The sequence below is a fragment of the Neoarius graeffei genome, chromosome 18 (genome assembly GCF_027579695.1).
Source record: "Neoarius graeffei isolate fNeoGra1 chromosome 18, fNeoGra1.pri, whole genome shotgun sequence".
NCBI lineage: Eukaryota > Metazoa > Chordata > Actinopteri > Siluriformes > Ariidae > Neoarius > Neoarius graeffei.
The window spans coordinates 40516044-40536529 of NC_083586.1; the positions used below are offsets into that span (position 1 = coordinate 40516044).

The 20486-nt window shown below is 39.5% G+C and overlaps 1 protein-coding gene across 1 annotated transcript in view; it reads right to left on the reverse strand.

Annotated features, from left to right (window-relative positions):
• The window catches only part of sorcs3a (sortilin related VPS10 domain containing receptor 3a), a 602075-nt gene that overhangs the window by 305223 nt on the left and 276366 nt on the right, over window positions 1–20486 (reverse strand). The window contains exon 2 of the mRNA XM_060898283.1: window positions 17427–17494. Coding sequence (XP_060754266.1) covers window positions 17427–17494 — 68 coding nt within the window. The remainder of the gene's footprint in view (window positions 1–17426; window positions 17495–20486) is intronic.

Here is a 20486-nt window from a genome sequence, read left to right on the forward strand (position 1 = left end):
TTTACTTTTACTTGAGTAATATTATTCTAAAGTAACAATACTCTTACTTGAGTACAATTTTTGGCTACTCTACCCACCTCTGCTTATGTGGTAATCACTAACAATTATGAAGAACGGTGATCATTGACTTCAAAAACTTCCTTAAAAGGACTTTATTTTATGAGTTAAAAGCAGTTTTACTCACGTCTTTACTTAGTAAGCATTATTGTCCTGGCTACTCATAAACATAAGATGCTCTCCATTGAAGACAAACTTCATATCCTGGACCATTTCAGCATGGTGAGAAAGCAACAAATTTGTCTGAAGAATATGGTATCCCCCCAAAAAAATAAATTTCACATTTTAAAACAAAAGAAAAAGAGCTCAGAGACTTCGTCCATAACTGCAATCAACATGATGGGCTGAAAAGAAAGAAGATGCGGCAAGAAAACAAAGGCAAGAGTGACTTATTTCCTTTACTTCAGAAATATGTTAGTGCATTAAGTGTAAATACAAATGAAACAGTTGGTCTTGTTTTAATTAAGAGTGAGTGTTTGGTGTTAGAGTGGCATGGTGGTGTAGCGGTTAACACTGTTGCCTCACAGCAAGAAGGTCTGGGTTCGAACCTGGTGGCTGACGGGGGCCTTTCTGTGTGGAGTTTGTATGTTCTCCCTATGTCTTGTGTGGGTTTCCTCTGTGTGCTCTGGTTTCCCCCACAGTTCAAAAAGACATGTGGTTAGGTTAACATGGGGTGGCCTTGGGCTGAAGTGCCCTTGAGCAAGGCAATTCCCAATTGCTCCCTGGGTGCTGTAGCCTAGCTGCCCACGTCTGGGTATGTGTGTGTGCTCATTGCTCACTTATGTGTGTGTTTACTGCTTCAGATGGGTTAAATGCAGAGGATGAATTTCACTGTGCTTGAGTGTGAATCTGACAAATAAAGGCTTCTTCTTCTTCTAGAAAACCAATCGCATATGTCAACATTCTGAATTTTTATGTGCAGGCGTCCCATGCCACCCTGGGTGGCTGCCTGTGTCGCCAATCCACCACTGCTTCACTAATTTTTGTATTCGACTTTACTGAGGATGTTGATATTTTTATTTATCATCTCTAAAAACACCTGCGATGACCTGGCGACTTGTCCAGGGTGTACCCTGCCTTTCGCCCGTAGTCAGCTGGGATAGGCTCCAGCTTGCCTGCAACCCTGTGGAACAGGATAAAGCGGCTAGAGATAATGAGATGAGATGAGATCTCTAAAAACATGCATAAGATAATAAGTGTTTTAACTGTTTCAATTATTCAATAAAATGGCCTTGAAAATTACCATAAGCTTTACGCTCACTCTTTCACGCACTTGGGTGTATACTTCTATTGCTGCATTATATTGTTTATACATTTAAACTTTTCACAGTGACTATTTCTTCTTTCATTCTGTAGCTGTCAGGCTGAAAAAAAATTATAATATTTCTTCTGATTATATTAATTTTCTACATTTTCATACATTCAGTATTCCCAAAACGTGGTCTAATTATTATTTATTACACACACTCTAAACACTCACTGTAAATTTAAGACCGTTCTTATTTAACCTTCTCCAAGCCGAACACCATAAAACTTCATTGCCAACATAATCACGAACACCATCTTTATTTTCCCAAAGGCTTGGGTTTTGCTAAGTACATTGAAATTGTTAGTCACAGCACATGACCAAGATTCTTAGCTAATGACTTAAAGACAGAAGACTGCTAGATTTTATCTTCTAACCCTCAAGACAGAGCTTCAATGGTTTCTAATGGCTCGGCACATTAATGTTAATTATCGGATAATTTCCCCAAAAACATTTCAGAGCAGTGTCTATGAAGGGAAGTGTTTGTAATGTTAACAAAACTGAACTTTATTATTTCTGTTTGGCAACCGGCATGAAACACCATTTTTTGTTTGTTTGTTTGTTTGTTTGTTTGTTTGTTTACATTTTTGGGCAGCATGGCGGTGTAGTGGTTAGCACTGTCACCTCACAGCAAGAAGGTTCTGGGTTTGAGCCCAGTGGCCGACGGGGTCCCCCTACAGACCAAAGACATGCAGGTTAGGTTAATTGGTGGCTCTAAATTGACCGTACCGGTAGGTGTGAATGTGAGTGCGAATGGTTGTTTGTGTCAGCCCTGTGATGATCTGGTGACTTGTCCAGGGTGTACCCCGCCTCTTGCCCATAGTCAACTGGGATAGGCTCCAGCTTGCTTGCGACCCTGTACAGTATAAGCGATTATGGCTGATGTATGTTTACGTTTTGTGTAATATCTTTTTACTGAAGATAAAATATTCTTTCAGCTGCTCCCATTAGGAGTTACCACAGCAGATCTATTTTGCATATTTGATTTGGCATAGGTTATAGGTTTTCCAGTGGATGCCCTTCCTGACGCAACCCTCCCTAATTTATCCAGGCTTGGGACCAGCACCAAGTATGCATTGGCTTGTGCAACCCCAGTCGCTGGGTATTTTTACCTAATCCACATGTCTTTGGACTGTGGGGTAAACCAGAGCACCTGGAGGAAACCAACACAGACACGGGGAGAACATGCCAACTCCACACAGAAAGGCCTCCATCGGCCGTGAGGTTCAAACCCGGAACCTTCTTTCTGTGAGGTGACAGTGTTAACCACTACACCACCACATATATTAGGATGAGTTTGAATAAGTTGTATGGAAACTGGGCCAATAACCCTCAGCCTTCCCCGAACCTTGATCATCTGTAACATTTTCGATGACTTGGCTTGGTCATGATGTAACTTATTTACATTGATGCACTGTCTTACTTTCATCCAAGTATTTACAGTAATTTCATTTGTGCCTCCTGTTTGTTCTGCTCTGAAGCACCTGACTGAACACATGCCTTGAAAGCTACCTGAAGACATTAATCATGTGTTTAAGAGCAGATTAATATTAAACTCTGCACTGCACTTTTTTTAATAGCAGATGGGAACCACTATATCAAATTGGTGAACTGGGTCATCGTATTGTATTGTATTGTATTGTATTGTATTGTATTTATTTATTTATTTTAAATAATGCATTTATACCAATTCCAATTAGTCAGTAATTGTTGCCTCATTTTCTCTTACAGCTCTAACAATACGGCTGGCTTTCAATTAAATCACAGGTTTATATTAATGTGTAAGTTTGAATATCTGTACGTGGCTTTATTTTAAAAATGCATTGTTAAATAATAATAATAATAATAATAATAATAATGAATAAATAGCAATAACAATGTTGGTATCCATCCATTATTTATACTGCTCATCTGTCATGGTTGTGAGGGAAACTGGAGCCAATCCCAGCTGACTTCAGGTGAGAGGCGGGGTTCACCCTGGGCAGGTCACCAACCTATCGCAGGGCTAACACAGAGACAAACAACTATCCACATCCACATTCACACCTATGGGCATAACTACGTCATCACTTGTTTACCGCAATGCATTGTGGGGAATAGCTGGGGTCGGTAGTTTAGCGATATGATGGATGTTGAGTGATTTTGCCATGCTCTGTCATGAAAGACAATGAAATTGGTGATTTAAAGAGGTGAATAACATGTCGAGGGTTTACAGCAGGAAAATCGGAATCCAAATCAAGCTTGGTGAGTAGGTAAGAGTCTAGACCAGGGGTCATCAAACTACGGCCCGCGGGCCGACTCCGGCCCGCCACCCCCCTTTGACCGGCCCCCAGCCCCTCTGCCCCCCACCACTTGAACCGGCCCTATGAGGCAATCCCCAAAAGTGGTCACGGCCTATTTTTTTAAATTGCTTTTTGGCAAATAATAACATGTCTGCATCTTGTATTTTGTTGATTTTATCAATTAAAATTGATATTTAGTTATAAAATGAACTATTCATATTTTCCGAATTTTCGTCATATGCTCGCGATCAAGCAGTGACAGGCAGCGCACACGCAGAGAACGGTCAGTGTTCAGGGCAGCAAAATGGCTAGCGGTAAGCGAAAAGTTGACAGAGAGTGCAGAGTTTTTAAAGAACAGTGGACCACCAATTATTTTTTCGTTCAGTGTAAGGACCGTGCAGTTTGTCTTGTATGTAAAGAAAGTGTGCCGGTTTTCAAAGAATATAATCTGCGTCGTCACTACGAAACCCGCCACAAAGAGTATGCTAGTTTGCGAGGGCAAACAAGAGAAGACAGGATTTGGAGGATGAAATGCGGACTGGCGGCACAACAGAATGTATTCCTTCGCCAAACCCAGATCAACCAGGCTGCTGTGCGAGCTAGCTATAAGGTAGCTCACCTACTAGCTACCCATGGAAAGCCGTTTACTGATGGGGACTTTGTTAAAGTATGCATGCTTGCTGTGGCCGAGGAGGTGTGTCCCGACAAGACGGATGCGCTCAACGCGGTGAGTCTCTCCACACCTACTATGACCAGGTGAACCGAAGATTTGGGGGACAGCGTGTATGACCAGCTGAATGAGAAAGTGTCAGAATTTGAGTTTTTTGCTTTGGCCATGGATGAGAGCAATGACGTGCAGGACACAGCACAACTGCTGTGATCTACTGATCTATTGCTCATATTATTATAATCTCACTGTTTTTTAAAATGTATTTATTTTATAGGCCTATTTATTTGACCTTTATTAAGTGCTGCACACAATTATTATTAATATTATTAATAATATTAACAGGCCTACGTACCTACAATTTATAATTTTCCACTCACCTTTGCCAGTGTCAGTCACCTCAACTAGACAGATGTTTCTTACCTTGACAGCTTTGATGTTATTTTTATTAGAAAATAAATAAATGGAATATCTGTGGTATTTCAAATTAAAACAAAGTGTGAAGACTCGATTACTACTTTTGCAAATCACTAGTAAAGATAAACAAATATGTGCCAGGAATCAAGTGTTGATATAGTAGTATGGATATAGTAGTGTGGACGGCTGTGCCAGGCTAGTAATCTCTACTACACAATGAGGCCTGCTGGTGGTCATATTTGTCTGGGTCATACAATTCTATGTTATATAGCTGACCCGACCCCGGCCCCCCATCACAGTCAGGAACGACAATGTGGCCCCCAGAGAAAAAAGTTTGGTGACCCCTGGTCTAGACCGAGTCTACCACACTGTACAACTTAAGTCTAAGATTGCTTCATGACCCCGGGCCCAGATGAACAGCATCAAAACATTTATAAATAAGTGATTAGTTAAATAAGACTTGATATCAGGAAACATTACCAAATGAAACCCGCTGATCTGCTGTATCATGTTCATTATAAATGCATTTTCTTCAATAAATGACGCTAGTGAGGTACAATGAACCTTATACATTATCCCCGAAAGAGAACCCTTTGTGTTTTGGGAGTTTTATCTGTCTGACAGGCTCGTTCGGCTGCTGAGTGATTCAGCACGTTGAGAGGCAAAGGCCGAAGAATGCTTCTTTGTTTTACAGGCTTTTGAATATCACTAGTTTCAGACGATGAACAGTGTCGATTGTTGATAATCTTCTATAACCAAAGGCCATTCCGCAAACCATGGAAATATTGCTGGGTCACAGTTTAAGTATGTTTTTTTTTTTTTTTCCCACCAGAGAAATGTAAGCTACAAACACTTGTCCATTTCAATTCAGTTCGAAGGTTTTCGTTGTGGATTAAACTTATTCATTTCTTTCTTCTCTTCTCTTCGACTGGCAGCTGATAAAAGCTCAAATTAAGTGTTCTCTTTGTTGTGGAGACACAGTAAGGCACACAGCAATTCACTTTAGGCATGGTTAAAACCGGTTAAACAGAACAATGCAGTGCTTAACAAAGGTGAAAGTAAACAATACGACAGAGATGACCCTGGGTATCGCCCATAATGCATTGCAGTAAACAAGCGATGACATAGTTATAGGTTAGGTCCATTTAGAGCAGCCAGCTGACCTAAACTGTGGGAGGAAACCAGAGCAACAATGCTGATATGCTTTGTTTGTTCGTTTTGTTGAAAACTTTAACAGTGAGAGGTAAAGCTCAAAACAGGAAAACGTTTAGGACAGAGGGCTGTTCTTCAGTTTCTTGGAAAGCTGGCAAACTACATTCATTTTGAGTTGTTTGTTTCCATCAAATTCAAAATCCAACCAATACAGAACATCAAACTCCCTTCTCCAAGTCAGTTTGCAATTAAATAATTAAACGGACTTTGGATTTATGCAGTGTATGTCCGTACCGATGATCCATACATAAATATTTCAATTAACAGCAAAAAAAAAATCATACGGTATTTCACTCATATTGACTAACACCCCAAGACACAGCCACACACATTTAATCTCACACACCGAAATAACGGATCTGTCTCTACCGTTTAAGGTCACACCCTTCATTACAATGGACATGTTGGGTATTTTGGAACTCCTCTCAGGCTGGCGGGACTCCTCTGACCTTTCTGTAAAAGTCAGCAGCTGTCTAGATGTTGCAAGGCTGCTGCAACTTTCCCAAGCCACATAGGAAATAGGTTAATGTAACAAAATGATCGCAATTAACAATGGGACAGAATTGAAGAACAGTGCAGTGCAACACTGTATAAGACACATTTTGGAGTGATGGAGCAACTGGAGTTCAGCTGCTTCTCGGCACATGCTGTGTTCCTGAGCTGGAACGGCAGAAGGAGGCCGGGCGAGTCCCAGCAGGCCTAATTTGTGGAAAGCTGAATATTATCATGGCCGCCCTCGTTTTGTCAATATGGAATCCCAGGGCTGTGCCAGCCATCAGTATGATGCATTGCGGCTCCAGCTGCACGGAGACAGAGAATTTGAGGGGCTTTGTGGCACTCAGGCTGTCTGGAGTTTAAGTCTGCATTGCTGAGTTTTATGTAAGCCAAAGCACCTGCTCACCTTTTCACTCGAATTGTGGACTCGAACACTTTCTGTCTATAGATCAATCATTATCACTGTACTTCGAAATGTTTCGGTAATAATCGTATACTGTAGTTGTACTGCTTTGTAAGCATTTTATAGAGTTTATTATCACCCCATAATGCTCTAACAAGAATGACAGTCATAAAGGTTTATGAATACTTTTGATTTGTTATACTTTGCAGACTTCAGGGAGTCATAAATTGAGAAAACAAAGTTGCAGTTATTGCAATTGTTGTTGTAGTTGTTGCACTGAAATGCATAGTAGTACAGTGGTGCTTGAAAGTTTGTGAACCCTTTAGAATTTTCTATATTTCTGCATAAATATGGCCTAAAAACATCATCAGATTTTCACACAAGTCCTAAAAGTAGATAAAGCGAACCCAGTTAAACAAATGAGACAAACATATTATACTTGGTCATTTATTTATTGAGGAAAATGATCCAATATTACATATCTGTGGGTGGCAAAAGTATGTGAACCTCTAGGATTAGCAGTTAATTTGAAGGTGAAATTTGAGTCAGTTGTTTTCAATCAATGGGATGACAATCAGGTGTGAGCGGGCACCCTGTTTTATTTAAAGAACAGGGATCTATCAAAGTCTGATGTTCACAACACGTTTGTGGAAGTGTATCATGGCACGAACAAAGAAGATTTCTGAGGACCTCAGAAAAAGCGTTGTTGATGCTCATCAGTCTAGAAAAGGTTACAAAATCATCTCTAAAGAGTTTGGACTCCACCAATCCACAGTCAGACAGATTGTGTACAAATGGAGGAAATTCAAGACCACTGTTACCCTCCCCAGGAGTGGTCGGCCAACAAAGATCACTCCAGGAGCAAGGCATGTAATAGTCAGCAAGGTCACAAAGGACCCCAGGGTAACTTCTAAGCAACTGAAGGTCTCTCTTACATTGGTTAATATTCATGAGTCCACCATCAGGAGAACACTGAACAACAGTGGTGTGCATGGCAGGGTTGCAAGGAGAAAGCCACTGCTCTCCAAAAAGAACATTGCTGTTCATCTGCAGTTTGCCAAAGATCACGTAGACAAGCCCGAAGGCTATTGGAAAAATGTTTTGTGGACGGATGAGACCAAAATAGAACTTTTTGGTTTAAATGAGAAGTGTTGTGTTTGGAGAAAGGAAAACACTGCATTCCAGCATAAGAACCTTATCCCATCTGTGAAACATGGTGGTGGTAGTATCATGGTCTGGGCCTGTTTTGCTGCATCTGGGCCAGGATGGCTTGCCATCATTGATGGAACAATAAATTCTGGATTATACCAGCGAATCCTAAAGGAAAAAGTCAGGACATCTGACCATGAATTGAATCTCAAGAGAAGGTGGGTCATGCAGCAAGACAATGACCATAAGCACACAAGTCGTTCTACCAAAGAATGGTTAAAGAAGAATAAAGTTAATGTTTTGGAATGGCCAAGTCAAAGTCCTGACCTTAATCCAATCGAAATGTTGTGGAAGGACCTGAAGCGAGCAGTTCATGTGAGGAAACCCACCAACATCCCAGAGTTGAAGCTGTTCTGTATGGAGGAATGGGCTAAAATTCCTCCAAGCCGGTGTGCAGGACTGATCAACAGTTACTTTTAGTTGCAGTTATTGCTGCACAGGGGGGTCACACCAGATACTGAAAGCAAAGGTTCACATACTTTTGCCACTCACAGATATGCAATATTGGACAATTTTCCTCAATAAATAAATCACCAAGTTTCATATTTTTGTCTCATTTGTTTAACTGGGTTCTCTTTATCTACTTTTAGGACTTGTGTGAAAATCTGATGATGTTTTAGGTCATTTATGCAGAAATATAGAAAATTCTAAAGGGTTCACAAATTTTTAAGCACCACTGTAGTGATGGAGAAGGATATTAGCTTTCTTGGAATTTGTAGCATAAAAAAGGTGTTGAAATTCAACTGGTTAAAAAAAACTATTTCCTGTGATTCCTGTCTTCATAATGCATCACAAATTCTTGTATATTGCATAGAATAAATCATGCCTCCTAGTGCCTGGCTGAGGCCTGTGTAACTGCTCATACATAGCTATAAACATAATTAATACTTTATTAAGCATTAGTATATGTAACAAATAGCCCAGGATTCGTAAATAATACAGATAAGAAAAATCAGCTGGTATTGTATTTTCTTCCTTTTTTTTTCACTGTCAACTGTAACCTAAACATCATCTTTACAAAAAAAAAAGACAATATTCCTTTTAAGATGTTTACATGGATAATGAAAATGAATATTCCACTAACATTCCCATTTAAATGCAGCTGTAAACAGGCAAGAGGCCGCGTCTGGTAAACTGCAGTAAAAACCCAAACTGAGACATATTCTGAATGCCTTGTATACATGTCCAAAGAATGCCCAAATAATATCGGCATATCCCACTTGCCTTAATCAGAAAATGATAAATTAGGAATAAGGCCAAAGTCAGAATATCCAAACAGAATATAAGAGCGGAATATTGGTATGTATGTCAATGTACTGAGTGTCTTGATTTGGGAAAGTGTTGTTGTTTGAAACATAGCATGTGAGTATGCTTACGCAGTCACATTGGACAGAAAATAGAAATAGAAAGTCTGCCTGAAAGTTGCACAGGGCATCTGGTTTAGGGGTTGAATAATATGCTCTGCAGCTAAATAAATAAATAAATAAATAAGGCAGTACGGTGGTGTAGTGGTGAGCACTGTTGCCTTGCAGCAAGAAGGTTCTATGTTCGAGCCCAGAGGCCGACTGGGGCCTTTCTGTGTGGCATTTGCATGTTCTCCCCGTGTCTGCGTGGGTTTCCTCCAAGTGCTCTGGTTTCCCCCACAGTCCAAAGACATGCAGGTTAGGCTAATTGGTGGCTCTAAATTGACTGTGAGTGTGAGTGTGAATGGTTGTTTGTATCAATGTGTCAGCCCTGCGATGACCTGGCGACTTGTCCAGGGTGTACCCCGCCTCTCGCCCATAGTCAGCTGGGATAGGCTCCAGCTTGTCCGCGACCCTGTAGAACAGGATAAGCGGCTACAGATAATGGATGGATGAAAATAGACACAACTACTTTGGGCACTAAACAGACACAAATACAAATAATTACACATCTAGTACATACACCTGAACAAATATATTATTAACAATAACAATATAATGTTACAGTGCACATGCATTGCAGTGCTGTTAATTTCTGTGCTTTAAGAGGAATATAAACCTTTGGGATGTGCTGTTATTGGAAACTAATCAACTTCCACCCCATCATGTTTTCTTCCTTACTTTTCAGTTAGTATTAACATTATACATGTAAATAAGGCATTATGAAAAAAAGAGCATTCATTATGATTTAACATCCAGTTAATGACCTCATATTATTCAATTTTGATCTGACTGTCTGATACAACTCGTTTCTGTTAACATGTTGTCCAGTGTTGGTTAGTGTTCTACAAGTAGTGATGTTCCCTCTAGTATATTCAGTAAAGCATGCTATCATTTAATTTCTCATTTAATTTCTCATTTAGTTTAATGTCTTTATTATTTCTCCCATCGCCCATGTTTAATAGTTCAGCCTGAGTTCATCAACGTGCCATGTTTATGCAGTACATCAGCAGACTAAAGCACTGATGTAGAAATGAATATAAGACCAGTTTCAAAAGGAAATGAGTGAAGGGAATTCAATATCTCTGGAAGTACAGTTATAACACACATGTATGGACCACTCTGTCTTTCCACTCAACACTTAATACTCCAATATGTAACTAAATAGAGTCTTTGATTAAAAATGAACAGTAATTATGCAAAAGAGCAGTGACATTACGCTTACCTTGGCACTCAGGAATATGCAAACAACGGTTCAGAGTAAATTAATATTTGAATAAGACCAACATTATGTAAATGTTGAATGTTAATTATAGTGGAAATAGATTTGAGATCTGGCTGTTATTGATTTACTCTCAATGTCAGTATGAAGATTAAAAAAAATTGTGTGACTTTGGGGATATCTGTTTAGTGCTCCAAATATGCATATCTTTATCTGTACCTGGAGCTGGATCTAAACTTAAAGTAGGTGTGGCCTAAACCAGAAACCATACTGTCCCCAGAAACACTGGGGAAAAAAATTAAGATAAAATGTCAGCACTGTTCGCATGATTGGTGAATTTTAGCTGTGACACTTCCTCAACCTCACACGAGTTTATAATTCTGTTACAGTTCTTTTTAATCCCATTCGCATGATTGTGATATTTGTTCCTTTTTATTTATTTATTTATTTATTTTTAAATACAGTGCAGGAACTTCGGGAAGCTGCAACCATTGCAATGCTATGTCCTTCACCTAGGCCGCCTGCTATATATCGTAGAAGAAGAAGAAGAAACCTTTATTTGTCACATGCACACTTTCAAGCACAGTGAAATTCATCCTCTGCATTTAACCCATCTGAAGCAGTGAACACACGCGCACACACACTCAGAGCAGTGGGCAGCCACACCAGAGCGCCCGGGGAGCAGTCAGGGGTCAGGTACCTTGCTCAAAGGCACCTCAGCCCAAGGCCGCCCCACGTCAACCTAACTGCATGTCTTTTGGATTGTGGGGGAAACCGGAGCACCCGGAGGAAACCCACGCAGACAGAGGAAGAACATGCAAACTCCACACAGAAAGGCCCCCATCGACCGCTGGGTTCGAACCTGGAACCTTCTTGCTGTGAGGCAACCGTGCTAACCACTACACCCCGTGCCGTTATATTTTCTAACACGTCTAATTGGTGCTGTTTCCCAAAATATAAACAAGCTACGAGCCTAATTTAAACATAACCTGGACCAGCCAGTTACTAAGGATGAATGAATGAATGAAAGAATGCTATAAGTCCATTGCTCAGCGGCTCACTCCGCTATTTCTTTGTCCTGTGAGCTTCATATACAGTACCAGTCAAAAGTCTGAACACACCTTTTAATCCAATGGGGGTTTTTTTCTTGATTTTTATTCATTAAAAGTCACTTCATGTTTTAAAGTAATGATGGATGTTGTTTCTCTTTACCTAGTTAAGCGGGTCTTGACATAATATGGATTAGTACAATTGTGGAATAGTGCTATTTACTGTATTTTTATTATTTACTATTTACTGTTTGATCTCAAACACATTAAGAAAGCAAGAAATTGCATTAGTTAACTTTTGACGAGGAACACCTGTTCATTGAAGTGTTCCATGTGACGATCTCATGAAGCTGGTTAAGATAATGCCAATAGTGTGCAAAGTGTCATCAAGGGAAACACTGGCTACTTTGAACAATCTAAAATGTGAAACATTTAACACTTTTGTTGACAACATATTTACCTCGCCTGCGACGGAGTCAGTGGGGTGAGGTATTGTAATCAGTTTGTTTGTTTGTGTGTGTGTCTGTTAACAATCTAGCATGTAGATGGTTGCACTGATTAACTTCAAATTTTCAGGGTAGATGGGCAATGGTCCGTAGATTACCTGAGTAAATTTTAGGGGTAATCAGGTCAAGGTCACTGGAAAGATCAAAATCGCTTTTTTGTGATAACTTTCTTCAAATTCATCATCTCATTATCTCTAGCCGCTTTATCCTTCTACAGGGTCGCAGGCAAGCTGGAGCCTATCCCAGCTTACTACGGGAGAAAGGCGGGGTACACCCTGGACAAGTCGCCAGGTCATCACAGGGCTGACACATAGACACAGACAACCATTCACACTCACATTCACACCTACGGTCAATTTAGAGTTGCCAGTTAACCTAACCTGCATGTCTTTGGACTGTGGGGGAAACCGGAGCACCCAGAGGAAACCCACGCGGACAACATGCAAACTCCACATAGAAAGGCCCTCGCCGGCCACGGGGCTCGAACCAGGACCTTCTTGCTGTGAGGCGACAACGCTAACCACTACACCACCGTGCCGCCCCAAATTCATCATTTTGACTTCAAACCAAAACCAAAATGTGCATCTTTCAATTCTGCTTCCAACCATACACTGGATGATGGGATAGCCTGAACAGTCTCCATAGTGGTTGGGGGTTAAAAGTCGGGGGGGTTGAGGTCATCGGTCAAAATAACATTTTCCATTATAACTCAAAAACGGTTGCTGATAAACAGATGTTTACTATTATGAGCATATAGAAACTCCCATATGGCCTTTCATTTGGCACCATGATCTTTGACCTTGAGTGACCTTGAAAGGTCAAATTCAAGGTCACAGATTTTCAGAGGGCTGTACAGTGGTGCTTGAGACTTTGTGAACCCTTTAGAATTTTCTATATTTCTGCATAAATATGACCTAAAACATCATCAGATTTTCACACAAGTCCTAAAAGTACATAAAGAGAACCCAGTTCAACAAATGAGATAAAAACATTATACTTAGTCATTTATTTATTGAGAAAATGATCCAATATTACATACCTGTCAGTGGCAAAAATATGTGAACCTTTGCTTTCAGTATCTGGTGTGACCCCCTTGTGAAGCAATAACTACAACTAAACTTTTCCGGTAACTGTTGATCAGTCCTGCACACCGTCCTGGAGGAATTTTAGCTCATTCCTCCGTACAGAACAGCTTCAACTCTGGGATGTTGGTGGGTTTCCTCACATGAATTGATCGCTTCAGGTCCTTCCACAATATTTCGATTGGATTCAGATCAGGACTTTGACTTGACCATTCCAAAACATTAACTTTATTCTTCTTTAACTATTCTTTGGTAGAACGACTTGTGTGCTTAGGGTCATTGTCTTGCTGCATGACCCACCTTCTCTTGAGATTCAGTTCATGGACAGATGTCCTGACATTTTCCTTTAGAATTCGCTGGTATAATTCAGAATTCATTGTTCCATCAATGATGGCAAGCCATCCTGGCCCAGATGCAGCAAAACAGGCCCAGACCATGATACTACCACCACCATGTTTCACAGATGGGATAAGGTTATAATGCTGGAATGCAGTGTTTTCCTTTCTCCAAACATAACGCTTCTCATTTAAACCAAAAAGTTCTATTTTGGTCTCTTCCTTCCACAAAACATTTTTCCAATAGCCTTCAGGCTTGTCCATGTGATCTTTGGCAAACTGCAGACAAGCAACAATGTTCTTTTTGGAGAGCAGTGGCTTTCTCCTTGCAACCCTGCCATGCACACCACTGCTGTTCAGTGTTCTCCTGATGGTGGACTCATGAACATTAGCCAATGTGAGAGAGGCCTTCAGTTGCTTAGAAGTTACCCTGGGGTCCTTTGTGACCTTGCTGACTATTACACGCATTGCTCTTGGAGTGATCTTTGTTGGTCAACCACCCCTGGGATGGGTAACAATGGTTTTGAATTTCCTCCATTTGTACACAATCTGACTGTGGATTGGTGGAGTCCAAACTCTTTAGAGATGGTTTTGTAACCTTTTCCAGCCTGATGAGCATCAACAACGCTTTTCTGAGGGCCTCAGAAATCTCCTTTGTTCATGCCATGATACACTTCCGAAAACATGTGTTGTGAAGATCAGACTTTGATAGATTGCTGTTCTTTAAATAAAACAGGGTGCCCACTCACACCTGATTGTCATCCCATTGATTGAAAACACTTGACTCTAATTTCACCTTCAAATTAACTGCCGATCCTAGAGGTTCACATACTTTTGCCACTCACAGATATGTAATATTGGATCATTTTCCTCAATAAATAAATGACCAAGTATAATATGTTTGTCTCATTTGTTTAACTGGGTTCTCTTTATCTACTTTTAGGACTTGTGTGAAAATCTGATGATGTTTTAGGTCATATTTATGCAGAAATATAGAAAATTCAAAAGGGCTCACAAACTTTCAAGCACCACTGTAACTTGACAACAGTTGATGGTAGACAGATATCAACTTATAGGAAGTGCCATATGGTCTTTCATTTGGCACCATGATCTTTGACCTTGAGTGACCTTGAAAGGTCAAACTGAAGGTCATGGGTTTTCAAAGGGCTATAACTTTAAAATGGTTCATGATAGCCAGATGTCTACCGTTATCAACATATAAGAAGTCCCATATGGGTTTTCAGTTGCCGCCATGACCTTTGACCTTGCATGATTTGAAAGGTCAAACTCAAGGTCATGGATTTTCATCGCACTATAACCTGACAGCTGATGACTGAGAAATATTACCATTATCAACGTATAGGTGTAAAATAAGTGCTGCTGGGTGAGGTTTGTTTTGCCTGGCAACACTTGTTCTATATATATTCCATGTGTTATTTGATAATTTTGATGTCTTTAGTATTGTTCTACCATGTAGAAAATAGTCAAAATACAGAAAAACCTATGAATGAGTAGGGGTGTACAAACTTTTGATTGGTACTCTATACAGCATGACTGCTCGCTCCACCTGTTCACATGTCATTTTTTGTTGAGTTACATGTGATCCCAGGCGAATGCACACCGCCATACTCAACTAGAATTAAAAAGATAGATAGATAGATAGATAGATAGATAGATAGATAGATAGATAGATAGATAGATAGATAGATAGATAGATTGCCTCCTATTGATATTTGTATCCAACCAAAACATATTTTCTATTCAATCCAAATGGCGTATTTGCATTTGGTTCCAAAGAAAAGCAGTAACGGCGGCACGGTAGTGCAGTGGTTAGCGCTGTCACCTCACAGCAAGAAGGTCCGAGTTCAAGCCCCATGGCCGACAAGGGCCTTTCTGTGCGGAGTTTGCATGTTCTCCCCATGTCCGCGTGGGTTTCCTCCGGGTGCTCCGGTTTCCCCCACAGTCCAAAGACATGCAGGTTAGGTTAACTGGTGACTCTAAATTGACCGTAGGTGTGAATGTGAGTGTGAATGGTTGTCTGTGTCTATGTGTCAGCCCTGTGATGACCTGGCGACTTGTCCAGGGTGTACCCCGCCTTTCGCCCGTAGTCAGCTGGGATAGGCTCCAGCTTGCCTGCGACCCTGTAGAACAGGATAAAGTGGCTAGAGATAATGACATGAGAGAAAAGTAGTAACTTGAAAGCATTATTCTTTCTTTGGCTCAGTCCTATAGAGCAGGAGGCATTTACGTGTGTCTCGGTTGGCTTAATTACAAGCCTAGTAGGTGTGTTATGCAGCCCTCTAGGACTGGACTTGATAACCCCTGCTCTATAGGCTCCTTCCTCCTTAAAGTGTAGCTGAGGGGTTTTTTTGTCTTTTTTTTAGCTCTCTTTTCATCAAACTTTCAAAGGTTTTACATCCTAACATTTTTTATTTATTTATTTTTTTAAAAGTGGGAGTTTGCTCACTTCTAAGCTGTATTTTACCAGACTCAGGTCTTAAAAATGTCTCATACACTCTGTCAGCCCAGGTTATTTAATATAAACTGTATTTTTGTAGAAAAAAAAGCTTCCCCATAATTGCATGGCCTCTTTTTATCTACAGTGGCATTCAGATATAAAACCACCGTCTGCATGAGATCCATTAAACTTTCAACCTACCGACACAAGAAAGAGCTTCAGATAGCTCGTATACAGATGACCTGCAACATGATGGGAAAATAAACATGTCTGGGGAATATATAAATCCTGATCTCACTGAAAATGACCAGAACATTGAGGTATTAAAAACACCTCAGCTGATTCATTCGCTTACTCACACTAGCATGGCGTAAACAGGATGAGGAGGGCTATGCTTCTGTTTTTCAAAGATAAAAAGTTTTCAGTATTCTTTTTTTTTTTTTTTTTTTTTTGCATCCACATCAAGCTATATGATGTTAACCAATGCTTTAAGGCTCATTTGGGGCTTTTGCAAAACTTAGTGCAACAGTACCATCAATAGCTGTATGAAAGATTTGCAGAATGGTATGAAGGAGTCAGGCTGTGGCTGATTTTGTTCTAGCCCAGACTAGATTTATGTAGTCCAATTTTCTGTTAAATGTTTTTATTCACAGGAAACACGTCATCATGAATCACAAGTGTAGCTGCCAGTCTACCTTTGCATTTGTGTGTGTGTTTGTCTAACATGCTTATGACATCAGTGAGACCTTCATGTTGATATAATGCATTACCCAATCCTAATAGTTTCATTGTTGAATTATTAATAGATTACATCCCATTTTGTGACATTCATGTTGGTTTGTGCAAATTTTTATACATCTGCAATAAGGTAACCATGGTGACACACTTATTATGCATTGCCTTCATTATATTATCCAAGCAATCTAAACCTGCCTATGAGAAAGAATGAGGCTAACACAGAAAAAGAAGCATCTCCCTGTCCTGGATTTTGGAAATAACACTCGGCTAGAGATCACTCAGCGACATCAATGACTTTTTGACTCCTGTTGTTATTTTGGCTGCTTTGGTGGTTGGAGTCTAATCTGTTTCTCTGTTTCTCTCCCTGTCTGTCCCCGTCACCCCCCAAGGATATCTAATGACAGCATTGTACCAGCCTGTGAATCCACAACACGGGCACTTGTTCACCTAACTACAGAGAGCTGCAGAACAACAGCTGAGAAACAGTCCAGACTCAATGGAGGGTGTTGTAGATAGAGAATAAAAGACTGAGGGGATTGAGAGACAGAGAAAAAGAGAGCAAGGATAGAGAGACATGTCGCTTACCTCCACAGGGAGCTTTCAGTGACACTTCCCAAGTGGAAGTCATAAAGCTTGGTCAGGATCAGAATCACCTGTAAAACACAAAAACACAGAAGTTTGGCCTTTGGGAGAGACTATAGAGAATCAGGCATTAAAATGAAACAAATATGACCAGAATGTCAAGGACGTAGCAGCTCATCTGGCCTGCCATCAAAACAACCATGACTATCAAAGCATCAAACAGAACTGAAATGTGAGAGAGGACCAACCTCCATTACTAATTGTGTACAACAGGAAAATCAACAAAGGACTACATTTTGTTCCCCAAAGGAAGATATAATTCTAGTCAGAAGAAAATTTGTGAAGTTGAGCTAATTATTAATTTGTTAGCAAAAAATTGACAATACAATGACCAAGGTTTTTTTCTTTTCTTTTTAAATTGTTTATACTGCTTATTTCATGTTTATCTGCTATACCTCAAGTGCCCTTGACTGTTTATTTGCTCCAATTTGTGTGTGTGTGTGTGTGTATTATATGTATATGTGTGTGTGTGTATATGCGTGTGTGTATACTGTGTGTATAAGTATGTGTGTGTGTATATATATATATATATATATATATATATATATATATATATATATATATATATAATATATGAGTGTTTAGTCTACGTCTAGTTCTTATCTAGTGTTTATACTGTTTATATTGTTTATTTCAATTATTCTATTTTTATTTATTGCATTGCCTGTTTGCACTGTGGGTCAGAGAGGACTGAAATTTCATCTGTGCTGTATGTCGAGCATGTATAGCATATTTGACAATAAAGTTGACTTGACTTGTGCAGAAGGTCTAGTTCTTTCAAATAAAACAATCAGAACTGAAATCCATTGAGAACTGAGGGAGGAGATACAATTTAATTGAAAATAAGCAAAGCTGTAACCAAATTGTTTACAACAAGAAAATCAACAAACAAACAACAAAGTTTTGTTCCTCAAGGGAAGATCTACGCAAAACATCAATCAGAAGAGAAATGAGAGAGGAGATACACTACCGTTCAAAAGTTTGGGGTCACCCAGACAATTTTGTGTTTTCCATGAAAAGTCACACTTTTATTTCCCACCATAAGTTGTAAAATGAATAGAAAATATAGTCAAGACATTTTTCTGGCCATTTTGAGCATTTAATCGACCCCACAAATGCGATGCTCCAGAAACTCAATCTGCTCAAAGGAAGGTCAGTTTTATAGCTTCTCTAAAGAGCTCAACTGTTTTCAGCTGTGCTAACATGATTGTACAAGGGTTTTCTAATCATCCATTAGCCTTCTGAGGCAATGAGCAAACACATTGTACCATTAGAACACTGGAGTGAGAGTTGCTGGAAATGGGCCTCTATACACCTATGGAGATATTGCACCAAAAACCAGACATTTGCAGCTAGAATAGTCATTTACCACATTAGCAATGTATAGAGTGGATTTCTGATTAGTTTAAAGTGATCTTCATTGAAAAGAACAGTGCTTTTCTTTCAAAAATAAGGACATTTCAAAGTGACCCCAAACTTTTGTACGGTAGTGTACAATTCTAGTCAGAGGCCTGGAAAATTAGTTCATTTGGCCTAATTACTAACTCGTTAGAAAAAAAAAGAAAAAAGACAAAACAATGACCAAGTTTTGTGCGGATTGAGGAGTTCTTTCAAACAAAACAATCGGAACATACGGTAAATCCATGGGGACTTGACAGAGAAGATACAATTTAACTGAATTGTGGACGACGGACACCACACCATGGCAACAGCTCATCTGGCCAGAGCATATATGAATATGTTCAGAAAATATTTAATTCATCTACTCATAAAAGAAATATAAATCAGTTCAACCCAATAATCTTGTCAAAACAGAAAAATCAGCCATATTTAAAATGCCATAAACCCTTATGCAAGAAATACTTTTAAGTCATTCCTTCAGCATGTGCTCACTCCTGTGCTTACAAAGCTCACAGGATGATAGGACTCTCATTCAGATTTGATTAACCCATGAACTAGATGCATCATTGGCTCAACAAGCAAGTTTTTTATTTTATTTTTATATATATTAGGTGAGCTGGCATTTGTCTCATCTCACATACTGTACTAGCAAGCTATAGATATGAACACCATCGCCTTAGAGAGATGCGTCACAACAAATCAATCACAAGGTATACTAACTGATCACATTTGTTCAATGATGAAATATTTCTTCCTTCAACCCCATCCACAGGGCACTTAGCCCATCTGGACAACTATGGGAGCTTTTGGAGCAAAACAGCAACTTGAAGAATCTATGACAAGACACCCTGAAAAATGTTGGATCATCATCTTACAAAGATACTTTGTTGGCTTTCCTTTTGTCACCTGTCTATTTAATGGAATAACAGTTAAATAGAGTCGTATATGCGCTGATAGCCAACAAGGCACGTAATGCCGAGTCGGCTATAAGCCATGTACGACAAAGTGAGTGGAATAACTGTTTTATTCTATCCACATTCACTGGATTTTGAGAAACAGAGCATTTTTATTTTTATTTTTTGTAAATCGATAAATAAAAATTTTATACAAAATGTCAGACAAAACCATTTCCGCTTAGAATGTAAACAAACCAGCGAAATGATAGTAGCAATTTGTGAAAAATGCCATAATAATAATTCTTGAAAAATAAAAAAAGATACGTTTTTACCATCAAATACTTTCATTCCATATTTTGTTGCTTTTTTTTGTATTTTTGGAGGGTTTTGTTTTTGAGTACAGTTTTTGTTTCGTCCTCGGTTGGTTCTCTGCCATTTTGTTTTTCTCTACTCACGGTATATGAGCTGATAGCCTAGTAGTAGAGTAGCCAATCACAGGGCTCATATCCAGTGAATGTGGATAGAATAAAAACTATTATATCCCTCATCAAAAAATTCCTGTGCAGGGATTGGTCACGGATGGCTCACATGACATGACATAAAATACCACTGATTAAGCAATGTGTCTCGTGATGTCCAAAATTAAAAAAAAAAACAGACATGGTGTGAGTCAGTCATGGTATATCCTGGATATACCATGAACTGA